At 38.8% G+C, this 24,475-nt stretch overlaps 1 protein-coding gene across 1 annotated transcript in view; it reads right to left on the minus strand.

Moving 5' to 3' along the window:
- Positions 1 to 19,399, minus strand: part of SCUBE3 (signal peptide, CUB domain and EGF like domain containing 3) — a 180,834-nt gene extending 161,435 nt beyond the window's left edge. The window contains exons 1-4 of the mRNA XM_063453038.1: positions 19,178 to 19,399; positions 18,713 to 18,904; positions 8,571 to 8,693; positions 8,363 to 8,488 (exon numbers count right to left, since the gene is read on the minus strand). Coding sequence (XP_063309108.1) covers positions 8,363 to 8,488; positions 8,571 to 8,693; positions 18,713 to 18,791 — 328 coding nt within the window. The 5' untranslated portion in view covers positions 18,792 to 18,904; positions 19,178 to 19,399. The remainder of the gene's footprint in view (positions 1 to 8,362; positions 8,489 to 8,570; positions 8,694 to 18,712; positions 18,905 to 19,177) is intronic.
- Between the last annotated feature and the right edge of the window lie 5,076 nt (positions 19,400 to 24,475).

The raw sequence follows: 24,475 nt of genomic DNA on the forward strand, positions 1-24,475 counted from the left end.
GACGGGCCCCCAGGGGCCCAGACCCTGAGCTGAGTTAGGGGCCCCAACAATTCTAGTGGCGGCCCTGGCTAGTGTATTGAGTGTGTGGATCCAGAACGCCTCCCTTTGTAGTAATCGTGTATCTCTATTGCCTCCTCTCACTGGTTCAGGAACGTGGTCTATGCCCATAAATCTCAACAAGAAAAGGTAAGTAAGCTACCATTTTACTCCATTCTGCATTCTGTGGGGGGCCAAACTCCTAAACAAGTAGTCCAGCACTATAACGTTAGGAATATATGTTTGTATTCATAACTCTATAGTGTTCCTTTAACTCCTAAACGGCAGAGAATTGAGCAGTTAAACTGTAGGGGTCTATACACCAAAACTGCCTCATTAGGCTAAAATAGTTTTGATGACTATAGTATCCCTTTAATTTTATTAATCACACCTCACAAATAAATATTTGTTAAATACAAGGAGAAGTCAATATAACATTAACATAACATTTGAAGTTTCCCTTTAAAAAAAAAAAAAAAAAAGACCTAACCACTTTTAATACAGCCATGGAATAAAATAAAACTGCACTATTAAACTTTAGTTAAAAGTTCTACAGTGATCTAAAACGTTTTTTTTTTTTTTAAATCCAGCTAAGAGAAGAGAGTTTTATAAATTTAAATTAGCATTTTTATTACTCTTATGTATTTACTGACTGAGATATTTTCCAGGACAGAAGAGAAACTTGGATTTCGTTATCCGCACATGTGGATGACAGAGCTTTGGGTAAATATAAACATAATCTATACAGTGTGCTGGTGAAATTCCCTGCAAATATATAGATTACAAAATAAACAAATGTAGTTAATTGAAGATGGTTTCTGCCTTCTCCAGAATGTTCTCTGGAAAGGATTCAAGCAGTTGCGTGTGCAGAATACCAAACATGGAATAACTTTTCATTTTTGGTGGTCATTGTTACAATTTGTCTGCGCAAGAAATTAGGCACCAGAAGCGTACCACTGGATACATTAGGGGCATACAGAGAAGGGGGAGGCATTATATTGATATGAAGAAACGTTTCAGATGTAATTTACTGGCTACAAGAAAGGGCATTACCTATATCTAGGGGTGTACAAAAAATATAATAATTTGATGGGTTTTATAGCAAGTGTATAGATATTTTCTATCTTTTTTTTCTGCATTTTAGGTAAAATAAATGTGTGTCTTATTATGCTAGCTACATAAGGCTAAAATATTAAACTGCCAAAAAGGAGCACTTTTTTTTAGGCAGTTTGAATAGAGAGGCATGTGACCTCAAGTCTAAAGGGACTATTATTACCTACCAAAATCTACTCATGTAAAAGAAGAAAATAATTTAGAATACATATTGTATACATTTAGATATAATGTAATCACATACATTAAAGGGACACTATAGTCACCCAGACCACTTCAGCTCAATGAAGTGGTCTGGGTACCAGGTCCCCCAGGTTTTAACCCTTCAAATGTAAACATAGCAGTTTCTGAGAAACTGCTATGTTAACATTGCAGGGTAAATCCAGCCTCTAGTGGCTGTCTTCCTGACAGCCGCTAGAGGCACTTCTGCGATGCTGGATGCGAAAATCGCATTCAGCGTGCAGAAAGTCCATAGGAAAGCATTGAGAAATGCTTCCCTATGGACTGTTTGAATGCGTGAGCGGCTCTTGCCGCGCATGCGCATTCCGCTCCACTTGGGAGCTGACTTCGGAGTGGGAGGAGAGGTCACCAGCGCCACGGGAGCCCGGCGCTGGAGTAAAGTAAGTCACTGAAGGGGTTTTAACCAATCAATAATGTGTGGGGCATATGCTGGGTAGTGATACGAGAGATCTCACATCTGATAATGCCTGTTTAATGAAAAAGAAGAAATACGTGGGACCAAATTTCTTGCTTGCAAAAGCACAGCTTGATAGTTCTGGGGGGTTGTGTAACAGGGGTAAACTGACAAGGAGTGAAAAGAAAAATTAAAAACATAAAGAAAAGTATATACAGCACGGGGTGGCATGGGATCGGAGGTGGTGTCGATGCAGGTGGCCTGAGCTGGCTTAAACAGCATGGTGCCAAAAAACACATCAGCCATAGTACAGATATGCCAGATGTGACCAACAAAACTGTAAACATTAATATGAGTGCAAGGCACCTCTTTTTAACATAGTGAAGTTTCCCTAGAGACAACAACCTTTTGTATGGTGCGAGAGGTGAATCAGCATGAAGTGTGAAATAGCTAAGCGACAATCCGGTCGCATTCAACGCATAAATACTAAGCATAAAATACTTGCAATAGCTGGTCGGTTATGGTCAAGCAGGAGACCAGTCCTTGTTCACTTTTCGAGGCGATGTAAAGGTCGAGGCCGCATCAGGTTCCATTGATGCAGGAGCTTCATTCCTTCGTCCACTGTGTGGATGACTGTGGTAGTCCCGTTTTTGGATATAATTATGCAGATAGGGAATCCCCAGCGGTATAGGACATGATGTTCACTCAGGGTTTCTGTAACTTTCTGGTAAGCCTTGCGTTGGCATAGGGTAGCTGCTGAGAGGTCTGAGAAGACTCGTACACAGGCATATTCGGCTGGGAAATCTTTTGCGGTTCTCCTTCGTTTTTCATGATAAGTTTTTCATGGAAGCTTTATGGGTAAAAAAAAGCTTTCAGGCATCTGCTCCAATTCCGACCGCGGGCTGCTCCCTTCTTTTGAGCAAAGAAATTACATTTTTCCACTTTGTCTTGCATCCAGCATCATTTGTCTTGCATCCAGCATCATTTATTATTATGACATTGTGGGATAGCACAGTTATTCCTCTCGGAAACTCACAATGACACAGGTTCGCCGAGCTTGTGGTGCAGAGCTATAGGCTCAAGTGGCCATCTTCCTCTGTGCCTACACACGGCCCCCCATGTAGATCTTTTTAGTGAAGATAATGGAAACTATTTTATTGGTTTTAAACAAGGCTGCTGTAACAATTGATACTGGCATCAGAAGTACTAAAGATAGACAGATATACCGACAAGATAGTTCTCTGAATGTGGGGTGAGACAGGCAGTCAGTCAAATTCATTTTCGGATGTGCATTTTTCCACATTTAGACTATACTGACAATGTGGAATTGTACACGAGAAACGTTTATTGTGGTCATAATGTAAATTCTGGAGTTGATATATTTCTTATTTCTTGGGTTAGTTTTGGCTTGTTTGTATATTTCTGCTTCAATTGATTTAAAGTACTTGTAGGCTTCTGCAGGCTGTCCAGCAGCTAGTAGTCTTCCCTACGAGAAGTTATCCCCTCTTGGCCCTGTTGGGCTGGCAGATGGTAAGACAAGATAGATGGTCTATATTATTTTTCATAGTTTTTATTTTCAGAACTGAAGTTTTCCTCATCTCTCTTTTTTTCATTTCATTCTTAAGTATCCCTCTCCATTCCCACCCCCGCAGCTGCAAGTGATTTGGAGGCATGTTACTCCATTAAATACTATAGCCGATATGCCATAGCCTTTGAATGCCTTTTGATCCCATGGCTCGAAAAATAACCTAATTGAACGTCAATTGGTTGAATACACCAAATAAACTAACATTACTCTTCTGTGAATGGGAGAGACTAAAGGCAGATATAACCTTATTCAAGTATTGTACCTTCAAAACTGCAAGGCATTATGGTCAGACCTACACGATCTCATTGCATCTTTGCTTAGGGGCTTGCTTTTGTTGGAGGAGACTACAATGTGGTGCTGTGCCCAGCAGTCGACCGCAATAGGGTTGGAGGCATACCTAGATTCCTGGCAGAGCTGGTCAAGATAAACTCTTAGATAGATTTATTCAAAGCTCAGGCCCAATAGAACCATGGAGAGCACAACATCCAGATGCAGTCGGCTATATACACTGCTCTGTGTCTCAATCCTCTTACTACAGAATTGTGGGCCAGTTCTTAAATTGCTTTCCAAAAAAAAGCTAGAACCCAAAAATATTTTGAATTACAATAGGCTCTATGTAAAGCAAAAATGCTAAATAAGACTAACCCCACCCCAGCTAAACTAACAGAAAACATTGTGAGACTCCTTACAAAATGCTGCTGTCGTTGAAGTCACAAGAGATTTCTCAGATCAAAAAGACTCTTCTACGAGAAACCTAATAAAATGGTCTTGCTTCTTGTCTAGAGAACGTTGGCTAAGCCAAATATGGTTAAAATGCTACAGTTAAAAAAAAACATAATCAAAAAGCATTAAGAACAATAGTGTTGCTGGAAAAAAAGTTTAAGGTTAATGATTTTAATGGTATTTACACTCTACCCCAATATAATTTATTCAAACACTTGTCAAAAACATTGACTTTCCATATGAAAAAATAACAATATTTTAAAGCTCTCAGATAGTCTACATAATGATATGTTTATGCCCTTTTTTTTAGAAACTATATATAAATCTGGTAAAACTCCACTATAAGGTTATATATTGGTGGTACCTGGTACTATCCAGACTATACAAAATTCAAAATCTAAATTCAAAGATATGGTGAGATTGTTATGAACTTAACATAATTTAAAGAAAATATAACTGCAATTAATAGCATCATATTTTTGTCTAATGCCTCAAATATTTCTTCTTTGTGTTGATCTCCCTCCATGTAAAAGGCCTAATTGTACATACATTATTGGCAGCTAAGCTGTGTATTACCAGAGCCTGTAAAACCCCTGGGGCTCTCTCTTGGCAGGAATTCAAAAACCAAGTAAAGTCTCAGGGATATATGGAAAAGGGCTTTTACATAAACAGAGGTTTATACGATATTTACATCGAAATCTGGTCACAATGGTTTGCTATGTCTCCCACACCAGACATATCAATAATAAGTTCACCTACTTTTTTTTTTTTTTTTTAAGACAAAAGGGTCTGATTTAAGATAGAGCATTGTGAAAAATACTTCAGGAAGATATAAATTAGGAAAATATCAAAAACCAAATACCTCTTGTGGGAATCCCAGCAAAAATATTTAGGAAATTATTGTGGTCCTCCATAGTGATGTTTGTGAATTTGGAATACATATTTTTGTAAACTAGTACATATACACATACTTAATTTAAACATTTATACAATAATTTGAAATGAAAAATAAATATTATAAAAACAAAAAATATTAGGAATCATCTATAAGTTTGACATATTATGTATATCCTGGCCATGTCTACTATAGTTTTATGATATACGGAGTTTAGCACTAGGGATGTGCATGGGCAAAAAATTTGGAAATTCACCACTTCGGTTCGGTTCGACTCGGCACTTCGGAAATTCGTGACTTTGGCAATTCGTGACTTTGGGAATTCCCTAACCCTATCTCTAACCCTACCCCTGCCCCCAACCACCACAACCACTTACACATCTAGGGTTAGGGGTAGAATTAGGGGTAGGGTTAGATTCCTGTCATCATTCATGTAAATTTCCCTCCCTCTCTTGTTTTGCCACTTTTCAGAAATCCGAAGCACAATTCGAGTTCTGCACCTTGGAAATTTGGCAATACGGACAATCGAAAGCATCAGAATGTCTGGATTTACATTCAGAACGTAACAAATTGCACATGTCTATTCAGCACTAATGAGTTGTTTAAATCAGGAGGTAGCACTATAAGTAATGATAATTGGGTATTGGGCTAAGGGATGATATGATTTAAACATGATGGGACATTGCTGGGTGATGTGGGAGCTACAATTTAGGTAACATTAGGGTCTTTTAATGCAGAGAGAGTTTCTAACATAATATTTTTATTGTGGTAAAGTTGGTAACATGAATAAAATATGTTTAAAGGAGCACAGGCTCAGGCGTCGCACTCTCCTATTGGTCACTCGTAGATGGGTCGACCTTGAGTCTGACCTTTTTTCAACTGATCTTCCCAAATTTTTAATCTAGCTCCTCAATACCTCTCAACCTTTGCTGTATTGAAATGTAAACTGACTTCAGATATTTCCCTGATAACTCCATTCCAGAGGAACAGGGACTTGCCACCTGCAATGATCCCATCTCACGTTTCCTGCTTGGAGAACATTGATTTACTAAAATTCCGGGGATTTTTTCGGAGATGGATCAATAATGACTTTTGACACCCTGAATATTAGAGCCTCACTAACCACCTCGGATTTTTTCACATACATACAGATTCACAGTTGTTTTCAGAAAACTCAGATTCATACACCAGCCACAAGAAACTTGACACATTTTGAATTTAAATGCCTGCAGTAATCATACGTTAAAGGCTTAATATCTATGCTTTACTCCTCTCTGACCTCTACTGTTGACTGGAACAATCTTAACTATTATGTATATTCATATGTAATGAAGTAGGGGACTGAACTGGGAGGGGAAATAACAGGAGATAACTGGAGTGACATTTGGGAGAACATAAGGCATCAGTGTGTGTTAACCCAACAGGAGCAGGGGATTAAAACAATGCTTCAGTGGTATGTCATGCCCGTCTCACTCAAAGGCATAGCACCCTTGGACCTATGTTGGCATTTGTGTGGCTCGAGAGGTACATCTCTACACATGTGTTGAACATGCCCACAACTCACTTTATTTTGGAAGGAGGTACACCATCTGTGTGAAATGGTTCTTTGGTAGCCTATTCCAATGGATCTCTGGACCTTTCTTTTATCAAGGCCAACTGAGGCTCTTAAATCTTGCGAAAACAAGTTATTGTTCAGAATAACCCTTGCTGCCTGTAGAGCTCTTGCCAAAACATGGCTGCACTTTTACCCCAACCCTAAAAGTAGTAACTTGTAAGTTAAAGATAACATGCAGATGGACAAGGTCACAGTGTCCCTACATCACACTTTTTCATCCTTTTATAAGGTTTGGAATCCTTGGTTGGAGAATGCATTTTTATGTGTACTTGGTTAAATTAAATGGAATTGGCCTTACCCACTCTGCCCTTTTCTGTTCCCTCTCTCTGCTCTTTTCCTCTTACCTTTCTTTTCTTATTCCTCTCTTTTTCTTTCTTTTCTTTTCTTCTCTGATTTTATTTTTATGTTCTCCTTGTTACGCGAGGTATGACATAAGCAGAATGGTTTTCGGACATATTCTAAAATTGCAGACTGACACTGAATTGCCATCACTATGACTTTTCTTTTAGTTTATATCATATCTGTTCGTTTACTTGCTATGCCATATATGTTGGTTGGCGTGCTCTGTTATATCTGTTGGTTGACTATGTACTATATACATGCTATATATGTGAGCATTCTGCAGGTCACATGCTGTTGAGCTTTTTTTTACCTGTCTGATATCTTAAATGTTACTTTATTTAATTTGCACATGTATGTGCTGGTATTGATATTTGTAAGATGTGTTTAATTGCCATGACATTTTTTAATTCTAAAGCATTTTTTTTAAATGCTTAAAGGGACACTTAAGCTGTAGTTGTTTTTATTTTTAAAGACACTGTCTCTGCAGTCTGACAAATTAAACATTTGCATTTGTGAGAAATTGAGAAGCACAGGTTTCAATGCATGGCCATGATTCAGGATTATCTGAGAGGAGAAGGATTGGCTACCTGACAGGCTTCCTGGCACTGGATAAAAGGTGAGTATAATGCCAGGTTTTAGTCTAATGAAGGGAACACTCCAACATTTAAAATAAATATATTTATTGTAAATGTTAAAGTGATACCTTTGCAGTAAGGGGGAATTAAATGTTGATGTGAAAGAGGAGGGTGATAGCATTGTTTCAGACTAAGACAGCACAGTTTAGCATAGTTTCCCTCTGTGATGTCCCAAAGTTGATGGGCTAATGGCTGAGGTAATTTTTGCAAAATGCATTCCTTCTATCTTAGTTATCCTGGGTTCGGCAGGACCATCCCAATTCCAAGCTACTTTTCTCCTATCCCAGTTTGGTTCTCTGGTGTCCAGCATCCAGACACACAAGGGAAATTCAAAAATAAAATGTATTGTTATCCCAAGATTTTACATTGTTTATAGTAAGGCGTCATGTAAGATTTGTGCAACTCTTCTTGGAAGGGTGAAAAGTTAAAGATAACTAAACACAAGGAATTTGCAAAGAAAACAACATTTAAGAAGTATGATATCAACCTTGATTTAATATTTATTTTACTGCTATGTAAGTAGAGCTTTAAAACTAAGCAATACACAATGCAAACATTCAAAGGACATATGAAAAAATTATGTCTGCCATTACTTTGCTTTTGATAAGGAACAGATGTAATTATACAAGCCACTGCAATAAAAGGATATTTGTAACCTAAACCTGCATAGCTGGTATCTCCAACAGCTATTTTAGCGATATGGTATATGAAATCATAATATGGACAAGTACAATGTTTATGAAAGTTAGACATATCAGTAATAGAGGTTTAGACAAGTTACCTAGACAGTTGTGCCCATCATGTGCTAGTCGGAATCCATCAAAGCACATGCATCGATAGTTGCCAGGTATATTCACACAATCATGTACACATCCTGCATTATCGTCCCGCTCACATTCATCTACATCTATAACGAAACGTAAATATTAGATGGATTATAACAAAAAGAAGACATTAAAGCGTGTCTGTTCACTGTACCAACATATTACCTTTGCAATGCCTGCCATCTCCTGTATATCCAGATTTGCAGATACATTTGTAAGATCGTGGTGTATTCTGGCAGATGGCATCTATATGGCAACTGTCTGTTCCGTCCACACATTCATCAACATCTAAATGAGTAAAATAATAGAATTCTATTATATGTATTATACAGCAACCCAGCATTAACAGGCAACTTCTTGCACTCAACTAGATGGTACAATAATTCTGAAAAGTGTTTCTGATTTACATTTTGTGTGGGGAATGGCAATTGCACTAGTCTTTACTAGTCTTCCAACCTTTCTAAGATTGACAATATAGATCAATCAGTGCTTAAAAGGACACTCTGCTTCCAATATGAATAAATACATAATAACTATTTAGTAATTGTACCCCAAATGGAAACATGCATTTAATTATGCATTTTTTTCATTAGGGTATATCTAAAACCAGCTTGTCTGCGGCCTTTGCAAACCCTCCCCTTCTTTCCCAGCACCTACTTTATGTGTCTGTCCAATCACGGATTTCCTAATGCCACTCATTGAGAAGTCTTTGTAAGCCAGGTGTCAGCTCCACTGAGCTAAACTACCAGGACGTAATATGACCAGTTCTCTGATTGACAGCTGGTGTGGTGGTAAAAAGGTTGAATTCTACTGAATTCTGCACTTTTTGTAAAATGAATGCAAGCTAAAGTGCACTTTAGGTGTATGGAATGTCCCTTTAATTCTATTCATAAAAAAAACTAAAACATACATTTTAACTTGTGTTTACAGGACATGAAATCAGAGGACATGCGCTACAATCCCTTTCAAAATGGTTGGAGGGCCAGAACCTTCCAAGAGATCCTATCTACTTTCTTGTCTTGTATGGATTTTTTTTTATTATTATTATTCATTCCCTACTACAAAAATAGATTAAAAACTCTAGACTCTTTAAATGTAACTGACATTGTACATGAACAAGAGATAACTCTTGTAATTAAAGCATGAGGCAGAATATTTCTATACAGAATCCAAAACATTGACCTTGATTTTCCAAATTATTTGACCACAAACATTTGCATAGATGTTTTTGGTAACTTCTATTGCTAATTAATTTGTAAAGCTTTGCTAACAGTGCTGAATAATTTGGAAAGCTTATGAAATTGAGGTGATTATTTGTGCACTGAATTGATTATGAGGAAGTGCATTTACATACCCCCCGACATCTGTGTCCTACCAAGTGGGATACCGGTGGACAGGATAAAATGGGGATCAGCCAGTGACCCAAATAATGTCAATGGTGAGCCCAAAGGCTGAAGACTTGTCAGAAAGAGGGTGGGTTCATCTATAAAAATGGCGGATCAATCTGGCGAGAACGCACTCCAGGCCACCTGCTAATAAAGCAGGCCAGCCCACAAGGACAGGTCATGCATGGAGCACTGTTTCAGTGCTCTCTGCAGGGTCCTAGTACCATCAGCATAAAGCAAGGGCATCATCCCAAAAGCGAGACACCAGGGAACAAAGTCTGAATGTTGGGAACCATATATTGGTCAGCCTCTTGCTGTAAATCACATACATAGATCGTATAACTTGTCATATGAAAAGGTGCAGTGAATCAGCATGTCCAGTGCAGAGGTACTAAATGTCAGCAGCTGGGCTAGTGCGATTTACTTTGTTAACTCTGTATTCACTTTATTCGTGAACACACAACAACTGTCTAAATTCTAGACTGTATCTTAAGTATATGATAACGAATGTGAACTACAAATTGATAATGAACACATAGGGTAGGAATGTCTTTTAATTTCGTACCAACCACATGGCCATTTCCTTCGTTGCTGTTTTTAATTATATGAAGTATTAGTTTTTAGGATTTTTTTTTTTTAATCAAAGCAGGAATTCCACTCCCTCCCCCCCCCCACCCCCCCCCCCCCCCCCCTCCCATACTGCTCGCCTCTGGTCCTAAAAGCCTGGGCTGAGATTCCCCCCCTCAACCCCTGCAAACATCCACAGTCATAGCTAAAAAATGTCAAAAAATAACAAGAGGCCTCATAACAGCATCTAGAACAAACTGTAGGCTAGCTCAGGCCTCACATGTAACTTGAAGAATCAGAATAAGGATGGGTAGGGCACGAAGTTGATGTACTGATAATAAATGCATTATATTGTCATGTTTTCACAGCAAAAATAAACTCACTTCATAAATATTCATAGTCTGATAACTATTGGAAATACACTAAAGGTATATATCCTGAGCTATTTAAAAGTAACTATATAATTTCTGTAAATATTTAAAGTAGCTATATGATAGCAGACATCTCAGCATCATCATTTAGCACAGTGGATTCACTAAGTACTGGTCATGTTCAAACTGAACTCCACATAGGTGGTGATAATAGGACAAATTACTCTGAGAATCTATACACTGAGAAAAAGAGACTTTATTGTGAAATATTGTCAATCATGTCAGATAATATGCATGCTATATATTACGCTATCCTATACAGAGATGTATCTACCGCGAGGCAAACAAGACCTATGCCTTGAGCAGCACTTTCCAGGGGGCGGCAAAAAACACCACCCCCAAATGCCCAGGCAAATGCTTACTTTCACTGACACACACACTCACACACACACACTCCCATTCAATTTTACAAGAAACCCTTGGGAATACCTTAACAACTGGGAGGGTTTCCTTACTAGCCTTGAGTGCTCACTCAAAGGGGAAGTAAGATCAGAGGCATAGAAAAGGGGGGCAGCCGCCGCTGGGCAACGGCACGATGGGGTGCCCTATCAGCATCAGTGACAGAGTAAGCTAAGAGGAGGGTGGCTGAAAAATACATGTATGCAAATATTTTTTGTGAGAGAGCGTGAGTGTCATGAATTTGTGAGTTTGTGTTAGTGTTAATCTGTATGTGTTAATCTGTGTGTCTGAATCTGTGAATCTGAATCTGCGAGTGTGTGTTAATCTGTGTAAATCTGTGAGTTTATATCTGTGTAAATCTTTGAGTCTAAATCTGTGTGGATCTGTGAGTATGTTTTTCTGTGTGTATCTGTGAGTCCAAACCTAGTGTGAGTTAATCTGTGAGTCTAAATCTGTCTATATCTGTGAGTGTGCTAATCTTTGCGTATGTGTAAATATGTGAGGTTAAATCTGTGTTAATCTGAGAGCATGTTAAAGTATATGTGTGTGAATATGTGAACGTGTGTTAATCTGTGCAAATCAAGGAGTTTACATTTGTTTAAATCTGTGTGAATCTGTAAACCTGTGTTAATATGAATGAATCTGGGACAGGGCCAGACCGCCATGCCGACTAGTAGCATGTCAGACTGTCTTTTGCTAGCTTTAGCTACTTAAACTACCAATAAGCGGAATATCGACTCCTTTGCTGCTTAGACGCCAAAATAGCAAAACTGGAAAAATTCTCCAATTCAACTCTTCCAAGTCAGCTACCTTGGTCTAGATATTGGTCTAGCAATTTTCTTGCCAATTTACCTCAGTTTACTTTTTAGTGTATTAACCTACTGTATACAGGGAGTGCAGAATTATTAGGCAAGTTGTATTTTTGAGGATTAATTTTATTATTGAACAACAACCATGTTCTCAATGAACCCAAAAAACTCATTAATATCAAAGCTGAATATTTTTGGAAGTAGTTTTTAGCTTGTTTTTAGTTATAGCTATTTTAGGGGGATATCTGTGTGTGCAGGTGACTATTACTGTGCATAATTATTAGGCAACTTAACAAAAAACAAATATATACCCATTTCAATTATTTATTTTTACCAGTGAAACCAATATAACATCTCAACATTCACAAATATACATTTCTGACATTCAAAAACATAACAAAAACAAATCAGTGACCAATATAGCCACCTTTCATTGCAAGGACACTCAAAAGCCTGCCATCCATGGATTTTGTCAGTGTTTTGATCTGTTCATCATCAACATTGCGTGCAGCAGCAACCACAGCCTCCCAGACACTGTTCAGAGAGGTGTACTGTTTTCCCTCCTTGTAAATCTCACATTTGATGATGGACCACAGGTTCTCAATGGGGTTCAGATCAGGTGAACAAGGAGGCCATGTCATTAGATTTTCTTCTTTTATACCCTTTTTTGCCAGCCACGCTGTGGAGTACTTGGACGCGTGTGATGGAGCATTGTCCTGCATGAAAATCATGTTTCCTGAAGGATGCAGACTTCTTCCTGTACCACTGCTTGAAGAAGGTGTCTTCCAGAAACTGGCAGTAGGACTGGGAGTTGAGCTTGACTCCATCCTCAACCCAAAAAGGCCCCACAAGCTCATCTTTGCTGATACCAGCCCAAACCAGTACTCCACCTCCACCTTGCTGGCGTCTGAGTCGGACTGGAGCTCTCTGCCCTTTACCAATCCATCCATCTGGCCCATCAAGACTCACTCTCATTTCATCAGTCCATAAAACCTTAGAAAAATCAGTCTTGAGATATTTATTGGCCCAGTCTTGACGTTTCAGCTTGTGTGTCTTGTTCAGTGGTGGTCGTCTTTCAGCCTTTCTTACCTTGGCCATGTCTCTGAGTATTGCACACCTTGTGCTTTTGGGCACTCCAGTGATGTTGCAGCTCTGAAATATGGCCAAACTGGTGGCAAGTGGCATCTTGGCAGCTGCACGCTTGACTTTTCTCAGTTCATGGGCAGTTATTTTGCGCCTTGGTTTCTCCACACGCTTCTTGCGACCCTGTTGACTATTTTGAATGAAACGCTTGATTGTTCGATGATCACGCTTCAGAAGCTTTGCAATTTTAAGAGTGCTGCATCCCTCTGCAAGATATCTCACTATTTTTGACTTTTCTGAGCCTGTCAAGTCCTTCTTTTGACCCATTTTGCCAAAGGAAAGGAAGTTGCCTAATAATTATGCACACCTGATATAGGGTGTTGATGTCATTAGACCACACCCCTTCTCATTACAGAGATGCACATCACCTAATATGCTTAATTGGTAGTAGGCTTTCGAGCCTATACAGCTTGGAGTAAGACAACATGCATAAAGAGGATGATGTGGTCAAAATACTCATTTGCCTAATAATTATGCACTCCCTGTAGTATACTGGTCTGCTCAGGGCCGGATTAACACAGGGGCTGATGGAGCTGCAGCTCCAGGCCCATGACCATGGAATAGGCCCATTGATTTTTTAACACATTACTCTTAGGGTTGCCATCTGGCCAGTATTTTACCAGCACAGCCGGTATTTGAGGCTGCCTGGCCAGTGCCGGTATTACAAATACAAATTACAATACAAATGCCGGTATTTTTCTCAGTATAAACGGAGATTACTCTGCAATACAGGTGCCGGCCAGTAGGGGTCCCTGTGTGTGGAGAGAAGCAGGGATAGGAAGTTACAGCATATCCTGGCCTTTCTCTTATCACTGATCCGCGGAGGAGCAGCTACACAGCACAGAGAGTCCAGACAGAAGCTCCCAGCCTGCAGGTAAGTGAGGGATGGGGGGAAAGGCTGCAGGGAGACATGGGGGAACTGAGACACTAGGAGACACATGGGGACAATGAGACACTGTATTACATAGAGACATTGATACATTGGAAGACACTGGGAGCAATCCATCTATATGGCAGAATCAAACTGTAAGTAGTTTTTTTGGTGATTTTACAGAATTTTCTGTTATGTCACTCCTTGTGATTTATATCATGTGATGTCATCCATCCATAATTATTAATGCAAATTAGTAAGGCCATTATTTTTTTCCAAGAACCCTAACTACTCTTCACATACTCTTGCTTAAATATGGAAACTTAAGAGGGATGTATGGGAACAAAACTTGTGTTGACTGGCTGACAATGAAATTAGTGCTGACAACACTGTGGCATGTCCCCTTTCTTCTACAATCACTACATACACCTTTTCTCTGTCCCAGACTATATACCAGGAGCTTCTGCCTGCTAGTAAGATGGTAAGAAGACAAGTGGACATGTGAGTGCTAATGGATAGTCCTTAGAAATCTTGGAGCGAGCGCATCATTAAAAGCATTTATGCCAAGGTCAAGGTGCTGTCTGCATAGTATGCCCTTAGTTGGCCAGCTTGCATGATTGGCAGGCAGCCTGACACGAATTCATGCCAGGCTGGCCTTCCAATTCTTTGGGCAGACATGTTCGCCCCTTTTGTCAGTACTGGCTACGTGATTCGCGTCAGTAGCACATCCTTTTACCCCGCCCATTGACTTCCTGCTTTACCGGACACTGCTGTTTGTGGGTATGGATTTAATTGAAAGATGGAAGCATAAATTAGAGAGGGTTTGGCATAGGGTATGTGTTTTTTTGTAGCTGCATACAATGAGTTTCTTTCCAGCACCATCTCCACCAGAAGTATGACTGTTTTAGTGTATTTGGTCGATATGATTCTGTAATTAGGCTCATCATAATTGTCAGCACCAGGCCCACTGGGCTCTTAATCTGGCCCTGGGTCTACTTATATATAGCAGGCATTATGGTATTCATATCTGACACATTTAGTATTATTATAATTATTATTCATAATAATACTCGGCCAGGGACCTGCAATCTGTCAAGTGCTTACAACTGATATGGCGGCCGCAAATAAGTCTTTCCCCCGGGCAACTCATGACCTCACTACACCTCTGAGAGAGATTTTTAAATAAAGAGCACTGGTTTCAAAGCTTCTCTGTGAGTCAATATCTGACACTGTATGTGCCCTGTGTCCCAATGCTTCTCTGTAAGAAGGGGGTGAAGTGGAGCTGTGGCAAGTACACAGTAACTTTTTTTTTTTAGGACACAGTGGGGGAGGGGCCTAAAATGAAAAAAAAACTAAAACACTCTAACATTAGATATAAGTTAGAGTGTTCCTTTTACAATAATTTCTTCAACTCTTGGATCTACCAACATAATTTTTTGTCTCTCAATTAGTTGTTGTTAAAACCCTTAACTGAATAACTGTAAAGTGCTACGGAAAATGGTGTTATATCAATGTTGGTGCTATATAGAAATATACAGCTTTTCTTGCAACTTAATGGGACGCTCTAAGCAGAAAAACAACTTTTTTAATTAAGTCATTTTAGTGTATATATCATGCCCCTGCATTCTCAATGCTCAATATTCTCCTATTGAGGAGTTAAATCATGTTGTTCATGTAGCCCTAGCCACACCCCCTTGTCTGTGACTTCCCTAGCTACCCTACACACTTCCTGTGTAGAGAGATCTATTATTTTTACTTCCTGCTTTATATCCTGCTTTGTTAATAATCTGCTAGAGCCTACAGGAGCTTCATGTGTGTTTAAAGTTCAATTTCATTGTTGTACTTCTTGAAAAAATGTTTATAAAGATTATACATTGAAAGAAATTAAAATTGTGTTTTGTTACTGAGAATTGAGCAATGCGACTGCAGGAGCATGATCTACACACCAAAACAGCTCATTAAATGATCACTATAGGGTCAGGAACACAAACATGTATTCCTGACCCTATAGTGTTAACACCACCATCTAGCTCCCCCTGGGCCCCTCATGCCTCCATAAATATAGTAAAAATCTTACTGTATTCAAGCCAGAAGCTGTAAATCTGCATGCTGTTATACTCAGAAAAACAAGCAGTCTGCTGACATGTGGTAGCCTGATCCAATCACAGTGCTTCCCCATAGGATTGGCTGAGACTGACACAGAGCCAGCATGATTCAAACACAGCCCTGGCCAATCAGAATCTCCTCATAGAGATGAATTGAATCAATGAATCTCTATGAGGAAAGTTCAGTGACTGCATGCAGAGGGAGGAGATACTGAATCACAGGATGCTGTGCACAGTGCTGCCCTGTGCTCTGCTGACAGCAGATTTGAGTGGATGGAGGCATATTATGCCTCCATCAACTCCGAAGTCCCTCTGGTTCAGTCTGGAGGTGTTCCTAGCTTTCAATGTAAACACTGTATTTTCTCATTAGGCTGAAGTTGTTCAGGTGACTATAGTGTCCCTTTAAGCTAAAATTGTTTTGCTGCTTAGAATATAACTTTACATCATATGTTTGGCATAAGGTCTGTCTTGAATTGCAATGTGACAAGTGTTTAATGCCAGTTTTCCTGTAATTACATATTTCATTTGACATCATGACAGCATTCAAAAATGTGTCACGATGGTGACTAAAATCTTTCAGTTATAAGGCAGTTTCTAGAAGATTTCCTTGTAGCAACAATATTAAAATAAAAAAGCATTTCTATGTATTTTGTGTATTTGTAACACATTTGTGTTTTCAAGGTGTAAATTAAATGCCTGTATGGATTATAGACAAGTAAAGGGATGTAGTACTTTTAAATGGACAAGGTCTACATGTATGACATCTAATTCAGGTTATTATTTTTAATCAATAGGGTTGCAAAATGTTTGTTGTGATTGAGCACTGTGAATTGCAAGTTCCCTAAATGTCAGTGTAGGATGATGGGAGTCAAATTCCCTGGCTGCATTCTCAGTTAGCTCTTGCTGTGCCATTGTTAGAGAAATACAATGCCTCACTCTCCCCAGCACCTCACCCAGCATATGAATAAAGACAGGATGACAGTCACTATGCCAGTGATACTAAAAGGGGAGACCATCCTGGGTGAAACCATGGAAGAGGCACCAACCCCATCAGACATATCTTGCTGCAGCCAGGAGAGGCTTATTTTAACTTAGTGACAGAACATTGCTGAGTGATTTACTTAATTGTTTTGCTATACTCTATACAAAAAGTTTGGACTGATAATGATGATGTAAACCTTGCTCATTATGTTGTTCCAAGCAATTGGTCATGGTCTTTGGATGCTCTGGTTCAAATTCCTTTAAAATTGTTTGATGAAAAGAGGTGACATGTTTGTATCCTATACCCCACTATAAGTCGGAGAAGCTTGAGGGTCAACATCAATTTAAGTTTTGTGAGCGATACAAATGGAACATTCCCCACAGGTGCAAAGTTCCCAAGGTACCTCTGTACTTCAGTCACCATAACCACTACAACATATTGCAGTGGTTATCATGCTAGTAAGTGGTTTCTGGATATCTTTTAAATTATTGCTATTTCTTTTTTTTTTTTTTTTTAATTCTTTTTTTTTTATCTTCATTTATGGACCTTGGCTTTAAGCCCCTACACTGGGATAGTTTACCCATTAAGCAACCCAAGCCATTGGACTCACAACCATGATGGAGACTGACTTGAATAGCACGAGCTGGCTATGCATGATAAAGTACAAATACTTGGCCAGTTTTATTAAGAATATCAAATTTTACACATGATGTCAGTGGGAAAGAGGTAGAGCCTGAGCAACAGAGATGAAGCCAAAAATCATTAAAATGGGCAGTATTTTGAAGGTAAATATTCAGAGACAGCAACCTAGCATCACAACCTCTACAATAAGTTGTATTTGTTTTAGATCTTAGAGTGTCACTTTAATGACAGGGTTGTAGCTTAGTAGCAGCCAGAAAGGAAGCTCAAACATGTGTTCATTTCCTTGCAGATGGAATACACAATTTTTGGCAATCCAACTGCTGTGGACGAAAACTTGAATGTTTTTTTTTTTGTTTGTTTTTTAAAGATACAAAATTTAGGTAAAATAAAAAATATGTAACCGTGAAGTGAAAAATAATGACAAACTATCCATAAAGTACTACATTGGTGTATGATTTATGATGCCATCCACGATTATATTATTTATGTATGACTATGTATAAGTATCTATATATATCATTCATTGCATTTCTTCGAAAAATCAATGCTTTTCATTGTGCTTTTCATTGTGTTGTACACCTTCTTTGCAACTAATGGCTCAAATCCTTATTTCTAAACAGTTATTCACTAAGCGCAGAAACTGTCAGGCTGAAGAGAATTTAAAATCTTTAAAAAAAAAAAAAAAAAAAGGCCAAATGGCAACATTTTCCAATTTGCGTAAAATGTGCAATTCCTTTGGGAATTCCTAACAAATCCCAGTTAATGAGTAACCCTATAAAATCTTTCTTGGTTTACAAAGCATGCTAGGAGAAGTTGAATTAAACAGGAAACTTAATAAGAAAGAGATTTTTTTTGTTACCCAACATACATTCATTTCCCAGGTAAAGCAATATGATGCTTTTGTTGCTTGCCAAGTTTGTTGCAGTTTTAATAAAAAACAGTGATATTGAGCTGTGCAGGAAGTATTTCTTACCTTGGCTGGTTTTGCAGGAAGAGATGTTACTGCTGTGAAGCAGGAATAAAAAGTAGACAGTACTCCAAGGTATATCCATGGCAGAATCCGTAATTCAGTTAATACGTATTCGTAAAAAAAAAAAGTTTAGCTAGTTTACAGTAAACAAAATTGATGTAACTTCAACGCAAATAGAGCAGGACTGCGCGTTCCCTTGAAAAAAACACACAATCATCGTTAACGAAGTCTATCATCACTATACTTGGCCAAATAAAACAAAAAGATTTCTCGCTAGGGGAGGAAATAATGCCTTTTAATGTTCAAAATAGAAGTGTATATTTTTGCTATGTAAGCCGAATTGATACACATTTATTTTGCTTTAAAATGTAAAATTCCCATTAAAAACACAAAATACTTTCAGACACTTTTGCGTTACTGTTTAAAAAAAAGTAGATTTTCAGTAGATTGTAAAGGGAAGATTATTACCCCATGTACACATTTTCACATCTATTAGTTTGCTGAAGAATATATAAACAAAAAAAAGTAGTCGGATTTCGTAACCCCCCAAAAATATATTTTAAGTGATGAGCACAGAAGAAGTGTTGTCTGGTGGAAAGAGGCTGTATCCTGGTAGAGATAGACTGTCCTCCCCCCCTCACCACCAGCTGCACTATACAAAGGTTTCTGCTGGAAAGGAGGAAAGAGGGAGAAGGAGCGGAGGGGGGAGTTTGGGAAGGAGGGAGGTATGCTCCGCCTATAGAGCTTTCTTTTCATATCTGCCTCCCGCTGTTCCTCTCTCTGTATTATGTGTATTAGACTGACAATCACTCATTTCCCTTTTGTGTTCACTAAATTGTAAGCTGATATGCCCTGTTATAGGTTATACACCACATTGGAACTTATTTGTACCACTTTGTAAGCTCCTTTCAATATTGCGTATTTGATTTTAAGTCCTATTGTGCCAACTTTAGCTGCTCTTTGATTTGTGTGTAAGTATGTTATAATATACAACATCCAAAATGAAGTTAACCCTTTGACGGTTCCAAACTGATTCAGGCCCCCTCGTCAGTTCTGTTGATGTTGAAGCAGTTAATGACGATTCGTGTAGCTGAATCCTGCCTACCTGTTAAATATTTCGGATGCATAGAGAGGAAGGCAAATCTTCCCCATGGAACCCCACGCTAACAGGAGGAGTGTTAGGTGCTGTGGAATACCCCAGTGTTTTGCAAACCACTTGAAAAGAAAAAAAAACTACAAAAAAAAACCAGAGACTGCATTCATAGAATCTTTGAACCATAACAGTCAGCTAAATTGTAGTGGTTATGGTGCTTGCAGTGTTTCATTAAAAGATAACACGGTATGAAACTTGCATGAATTCAGTTTAAATCCCTTTTACATGTATACATGTACCTTCTTTTCTTAATGTACTTTTAATGTTTGCTCTCTGTGTGGCAAAAAAATAAAAATAAAAAAAAATAAAAGGCTTTTAAAAGTTTTATTTACCGTTCGATCTTTCTCAATCATGTTGTAACTAGTCCTGCCTTTGCTTGATAAAACATGGATGAGGTGTCCCTTTTCATGCTAAAATATTTTATACGGACAAGTTTTGAAGGGCAAATAAAAGAGAATATATTTTGACAGTTTGTTTGCTATGTGTGTGGTATGGTTTTCTGACTGCAGTCAATCTAGAGTAGACTGAATTATTTGGAGTTCAATACATGTTTAACCCCTTAAGGACTAAACTTCTGGAATAAAAGGGAATCATGACATGTCACACATGTCATGTGTCCTTAAGGGGTTAAAGAAATCAGTCTCTACTGTGTTCAACGAACACAATGTCTTTTTTTCCCCCATGAAATATACAGCTATGGCGATTGAAGATAATTTTGCATATAAAATAGTTTTTTGTGTTAAATCATTTTAATCTTTATTGTGTCCTGGCATAGTTCTCCAGCATTGAAATGAGTTAATGACATAGTCTGTCTTACAGGCAAACTTCTGCAATGTGTGGGATCACTCTAAAGCTTCAAAAAGGCTCAAGGGAGATCTACTCTGGGCAGAGGGCAATGGTCAGGGGAAGGAGTAGGGGAGACCAGTTAGCAGCTGAATCTAATTACACACTTCCTTTGCCTGATTAAGTGGAAGAGAAACATGATTGCACAGAGCAGGGTGTATAGGCAAAGCGTATATAGGGACGTTTATAGGGTTAAAAATCGGTCAAAGTGGGAAAGGAAAAATGCACTCGGGTAATGTTCAAACAAGTAATTGGAGGCGTTACATCTTTAATGTGTATGAAGCATTTGTAAGCACAATAGAATTTGCCATATCAGGCAAACAGGGAGAATTAGAAGAGTTTATAAGGATGCAGCTGGGAGGGTCGAAAGTAGTTTAAAAGTGAGAGGACATGTTTTTAGGGAAAATTTAAGTTTTGCTAATGCAGTTAGCATAAACATATTACATGACTACTACTTTGGGCTTATGACTGGTAACAAAAGCAACAGACGTATCTACTCATGCTTGTACGCCTATATTGTCTGAATTAAATGAATATAGCACACATGTTCTCTCATGCCTACCTGTACAGCAACAATATGATAGCTGGTCATGTATAGAAGAGCTAAATATAAATATCAAATTCAAGCAATCCTATGTGTGAAGTGAATCATATGTCATGAAAGGTTACAGACAATGCAACAGGACAAATCAGCACATTTTATTGAAATATATATGTGAACTTTATCAACAACAATAACTATTGGAAAAAAAACATCTGGAGCTTAAATGCCCAAGTTAAAGAGAAAGTTCTCCCTATTGTGAACTCAGTAGCTATTTTTAAACTATGCATATTCCACCCCCAGGTGACCTTACATGCCAAAGGAAAATGCCATGACAACAATTAAGATTTTAGAGGCCAGACAAACACAAAACAGGAATGTCCAAATCACCCACATACATAGTCCAAATTATGAAATTGTTCAGGATCAAAAGAAAATCAAGTCCAGGCAAAGGACTTCAACTACTTAGAGAAGTGGCTGTAGAGAGATTACCCAGTCAGGAGAGGGATATGCAAAATAAACCAGTTATGGAAGACTTGTGAATCCGAACCATAGCACCATGAAGAAAAACGATGGCTTTGATGTGAATTATTAAAATCATCAAAAGACATATCACATTTCATATCATCACGGATGGATTTACTCTCTCAACTGCCTGAAGGTCAGGTTCTTCAATGCGTCCCGGTTCGTTATATATACATATATGCAAGTTTCTCTGTATGTGAACAAGTGAACATGACCAGGTTGGTGGTTGGGTGGCAATATGTGACCGGGTGGGTGGAGCTTGGAGGCCATATGTGTGAATGTGACATACCGAGTGAGTATACCTGGAAGGTGAGATGGGGATGAGTAGGAGAATATGACCGGTTCTCATTCTCCTACCTGCTGGGTGGGTAACCGAATGGTAATGTGTTACAAGGCAAAAGTGTCACGGATGGTGTATGTGTATTTTAGTGGAGGTGAGGAGGAGGTTTTGTTGCAGGGTTCGTGTACCTGAATAAGTAACTAGGAAGGGATGCAGCGTAGTGTGTATGGGTTATAATTACTAGAAGGTAAGATGGATATTTTGGAACAAGCTGCATATCTACTGAAAATAGCACCTATGGTAAACTCTTAAATTGCACCCCTCACGGTGTGTGTGTGTGTGGGGGTGGGGTAGTGAGTGTGACAGAATCAGAGCTTGACAGGGTTGGGGGGGCTTCAGAGAGTGGAGGAAATACACACGGCTGAGGCGCAGTACGCGGATCTGCTAGGGAGGAGCACCAAACACGTAGACATCTGGACCCCATGGTATGTCTACCTTTCACGACCATGAACGGGAGGGACATAGCTCACACCACAACACCTTGGGTTTGAGGGTGCCCGAGCGCACTCCGACACATATTGTTCTACATACCCCCCTCTCCCTACTTTCACCCACTGTATCTACTCTTGCCCACGTGACCCTTCTGAAGGGCCTCGCTGTAGCGGCTTGATCTGCACCCGAGGAGGTCGGGACCGGGAGGACCCGAACGAGCCGATGCACGATACATAGCCATAACACGGAGTGACTTCCATGGGTACGAGTTATTGACTTAACAAACAGCTGACTGATGGAGGTAGTACGGGACTGGACATATAGAGAAATAGTTTCCAAAATACGACACATTTAACTGACAGGAGGATGGGTATTCATCATCAGCTCCGTGACAAATTAGGGCGACATAACATACACCAGACCAAAGGGTTACACTAACAGACCGACACAATCAAGCTACTATTTATTGTACAAGTTACCCTTAGGGCTACTATCTATAGGGGATTCTAAGTTACAGCTAAGAATTGGGGAGTCGCTTTCTCAACAGTGAAGTGTACATAATTGGAACCCGAATTCTCGATTCCATAACAATAGAATTAGCTAAGCGAATAATTCCATATCATAAGCTTCATAGCCTATAGGTCAAGTGTCTCTAAATATAGACGCGAATGCTTTTCTGCTCTACAGGTCACATATTTTTGATATTGAAGCTGCTACCTTGTTTTTTACCGTCAGATCGGTACGCTTAACTCTCCAGTAGAACCTTATAGTAGGGTTCAGAAATAACCCCTCGCTTGTATTCAGCCTGTTATTATTGTTATTGAAATTACTTTTGCTTCAAAGTACGCGCTCACCTACAACTGTTAGACTTGTCTATATCCTATTGAATGCTGTTATGATGCTTGATGCATGTCAGATGATCAAAAGACAATAATGCCTATTATCAGTACCGCTATTCAACTTGTTTCTATGAACTTGTACGCTGTTGTGGTGTGTGTATGTGTTTCTGTACTCACCTGAACGACAAAATAAAGAATTTACAAAAAAAACAAACAAAGGGAAATCAATTATTGGTTGGGATATGCTATAAACCACCTAATGTAAATATTATTGAGGAAGAACAGCTGTTAGAGCAAATTGAGAGAGCTGCAAATCGGGGTAACACGTTAATTATTGGAGATTTTAAATATCCAGACATAAATTGGGATGGAGGGACTAGTACTTCAGCAAGGGGAACCAGGTTTTTGAATGTGTTAAATGACACCTTTATGTCCCAACTGGTACAAGCACCAACTAGAAAGGATGCTTGTCTGGATCTCGTCATAACAAACAATCTTTTAACCAATATTCAAGTAGGGGAGCATTTGGGAAATAGTGATCACAATATGGTAAATTTTGAAATAAACTCAAAAAAGCAAAAGCAAGTGGGGTATACTAAAACATATAGAGAGGTAAAACAAGAGATTCAAAATAAGAAAAGGGCATTTAAAGCATTTAAATCAGACAAATCAGAGGCATCCTATTTAAGATATCAGGAAGCCAATAACGCTTGCAAAAAGGCAATTAAAGTGGCTAAATTAGAAAATGAGAAGTTGATAGCTAAAGAATGCAAAACCAGGCCCAAATATTTTTTCAAGTACATCAATTCTAAAAAAACAAAAAATTAAAGTGTAGGTACACTGGAAACAGAGTTGGGTTTATTAGCTAATGAAGACCAGGAAAAAGCAGAAATTTTAAATAACTATTTTTCTTCAGTATATATTAATGATGATCCTATGGCAAGATATATGCAAACTATTGCTGCAAAAAACTTGCAGATAACTTGTGATTGGATAACTCGAGACAAGGTGCTACAGCTGTTAAAGAAAATTAATGTAAATAAAGCTCCGGGGCCTGATGGTATTCACCCACGAATACTTAAGGAGCTAAGTG

This window comes from Pelobates fuscus, chromosome 1 (assembly GCF_036172605.1).
Source record: "Pelobates fuscus isolate aPelFus1 chromosome 1, aPelFus1.pri, whole genome shotgun sequence".
NCBI lineage: Eukaryota > Metazoa > Chordata > Amphibia > Anura > Pelobatidae > Pelobates > Pelobates fuscus.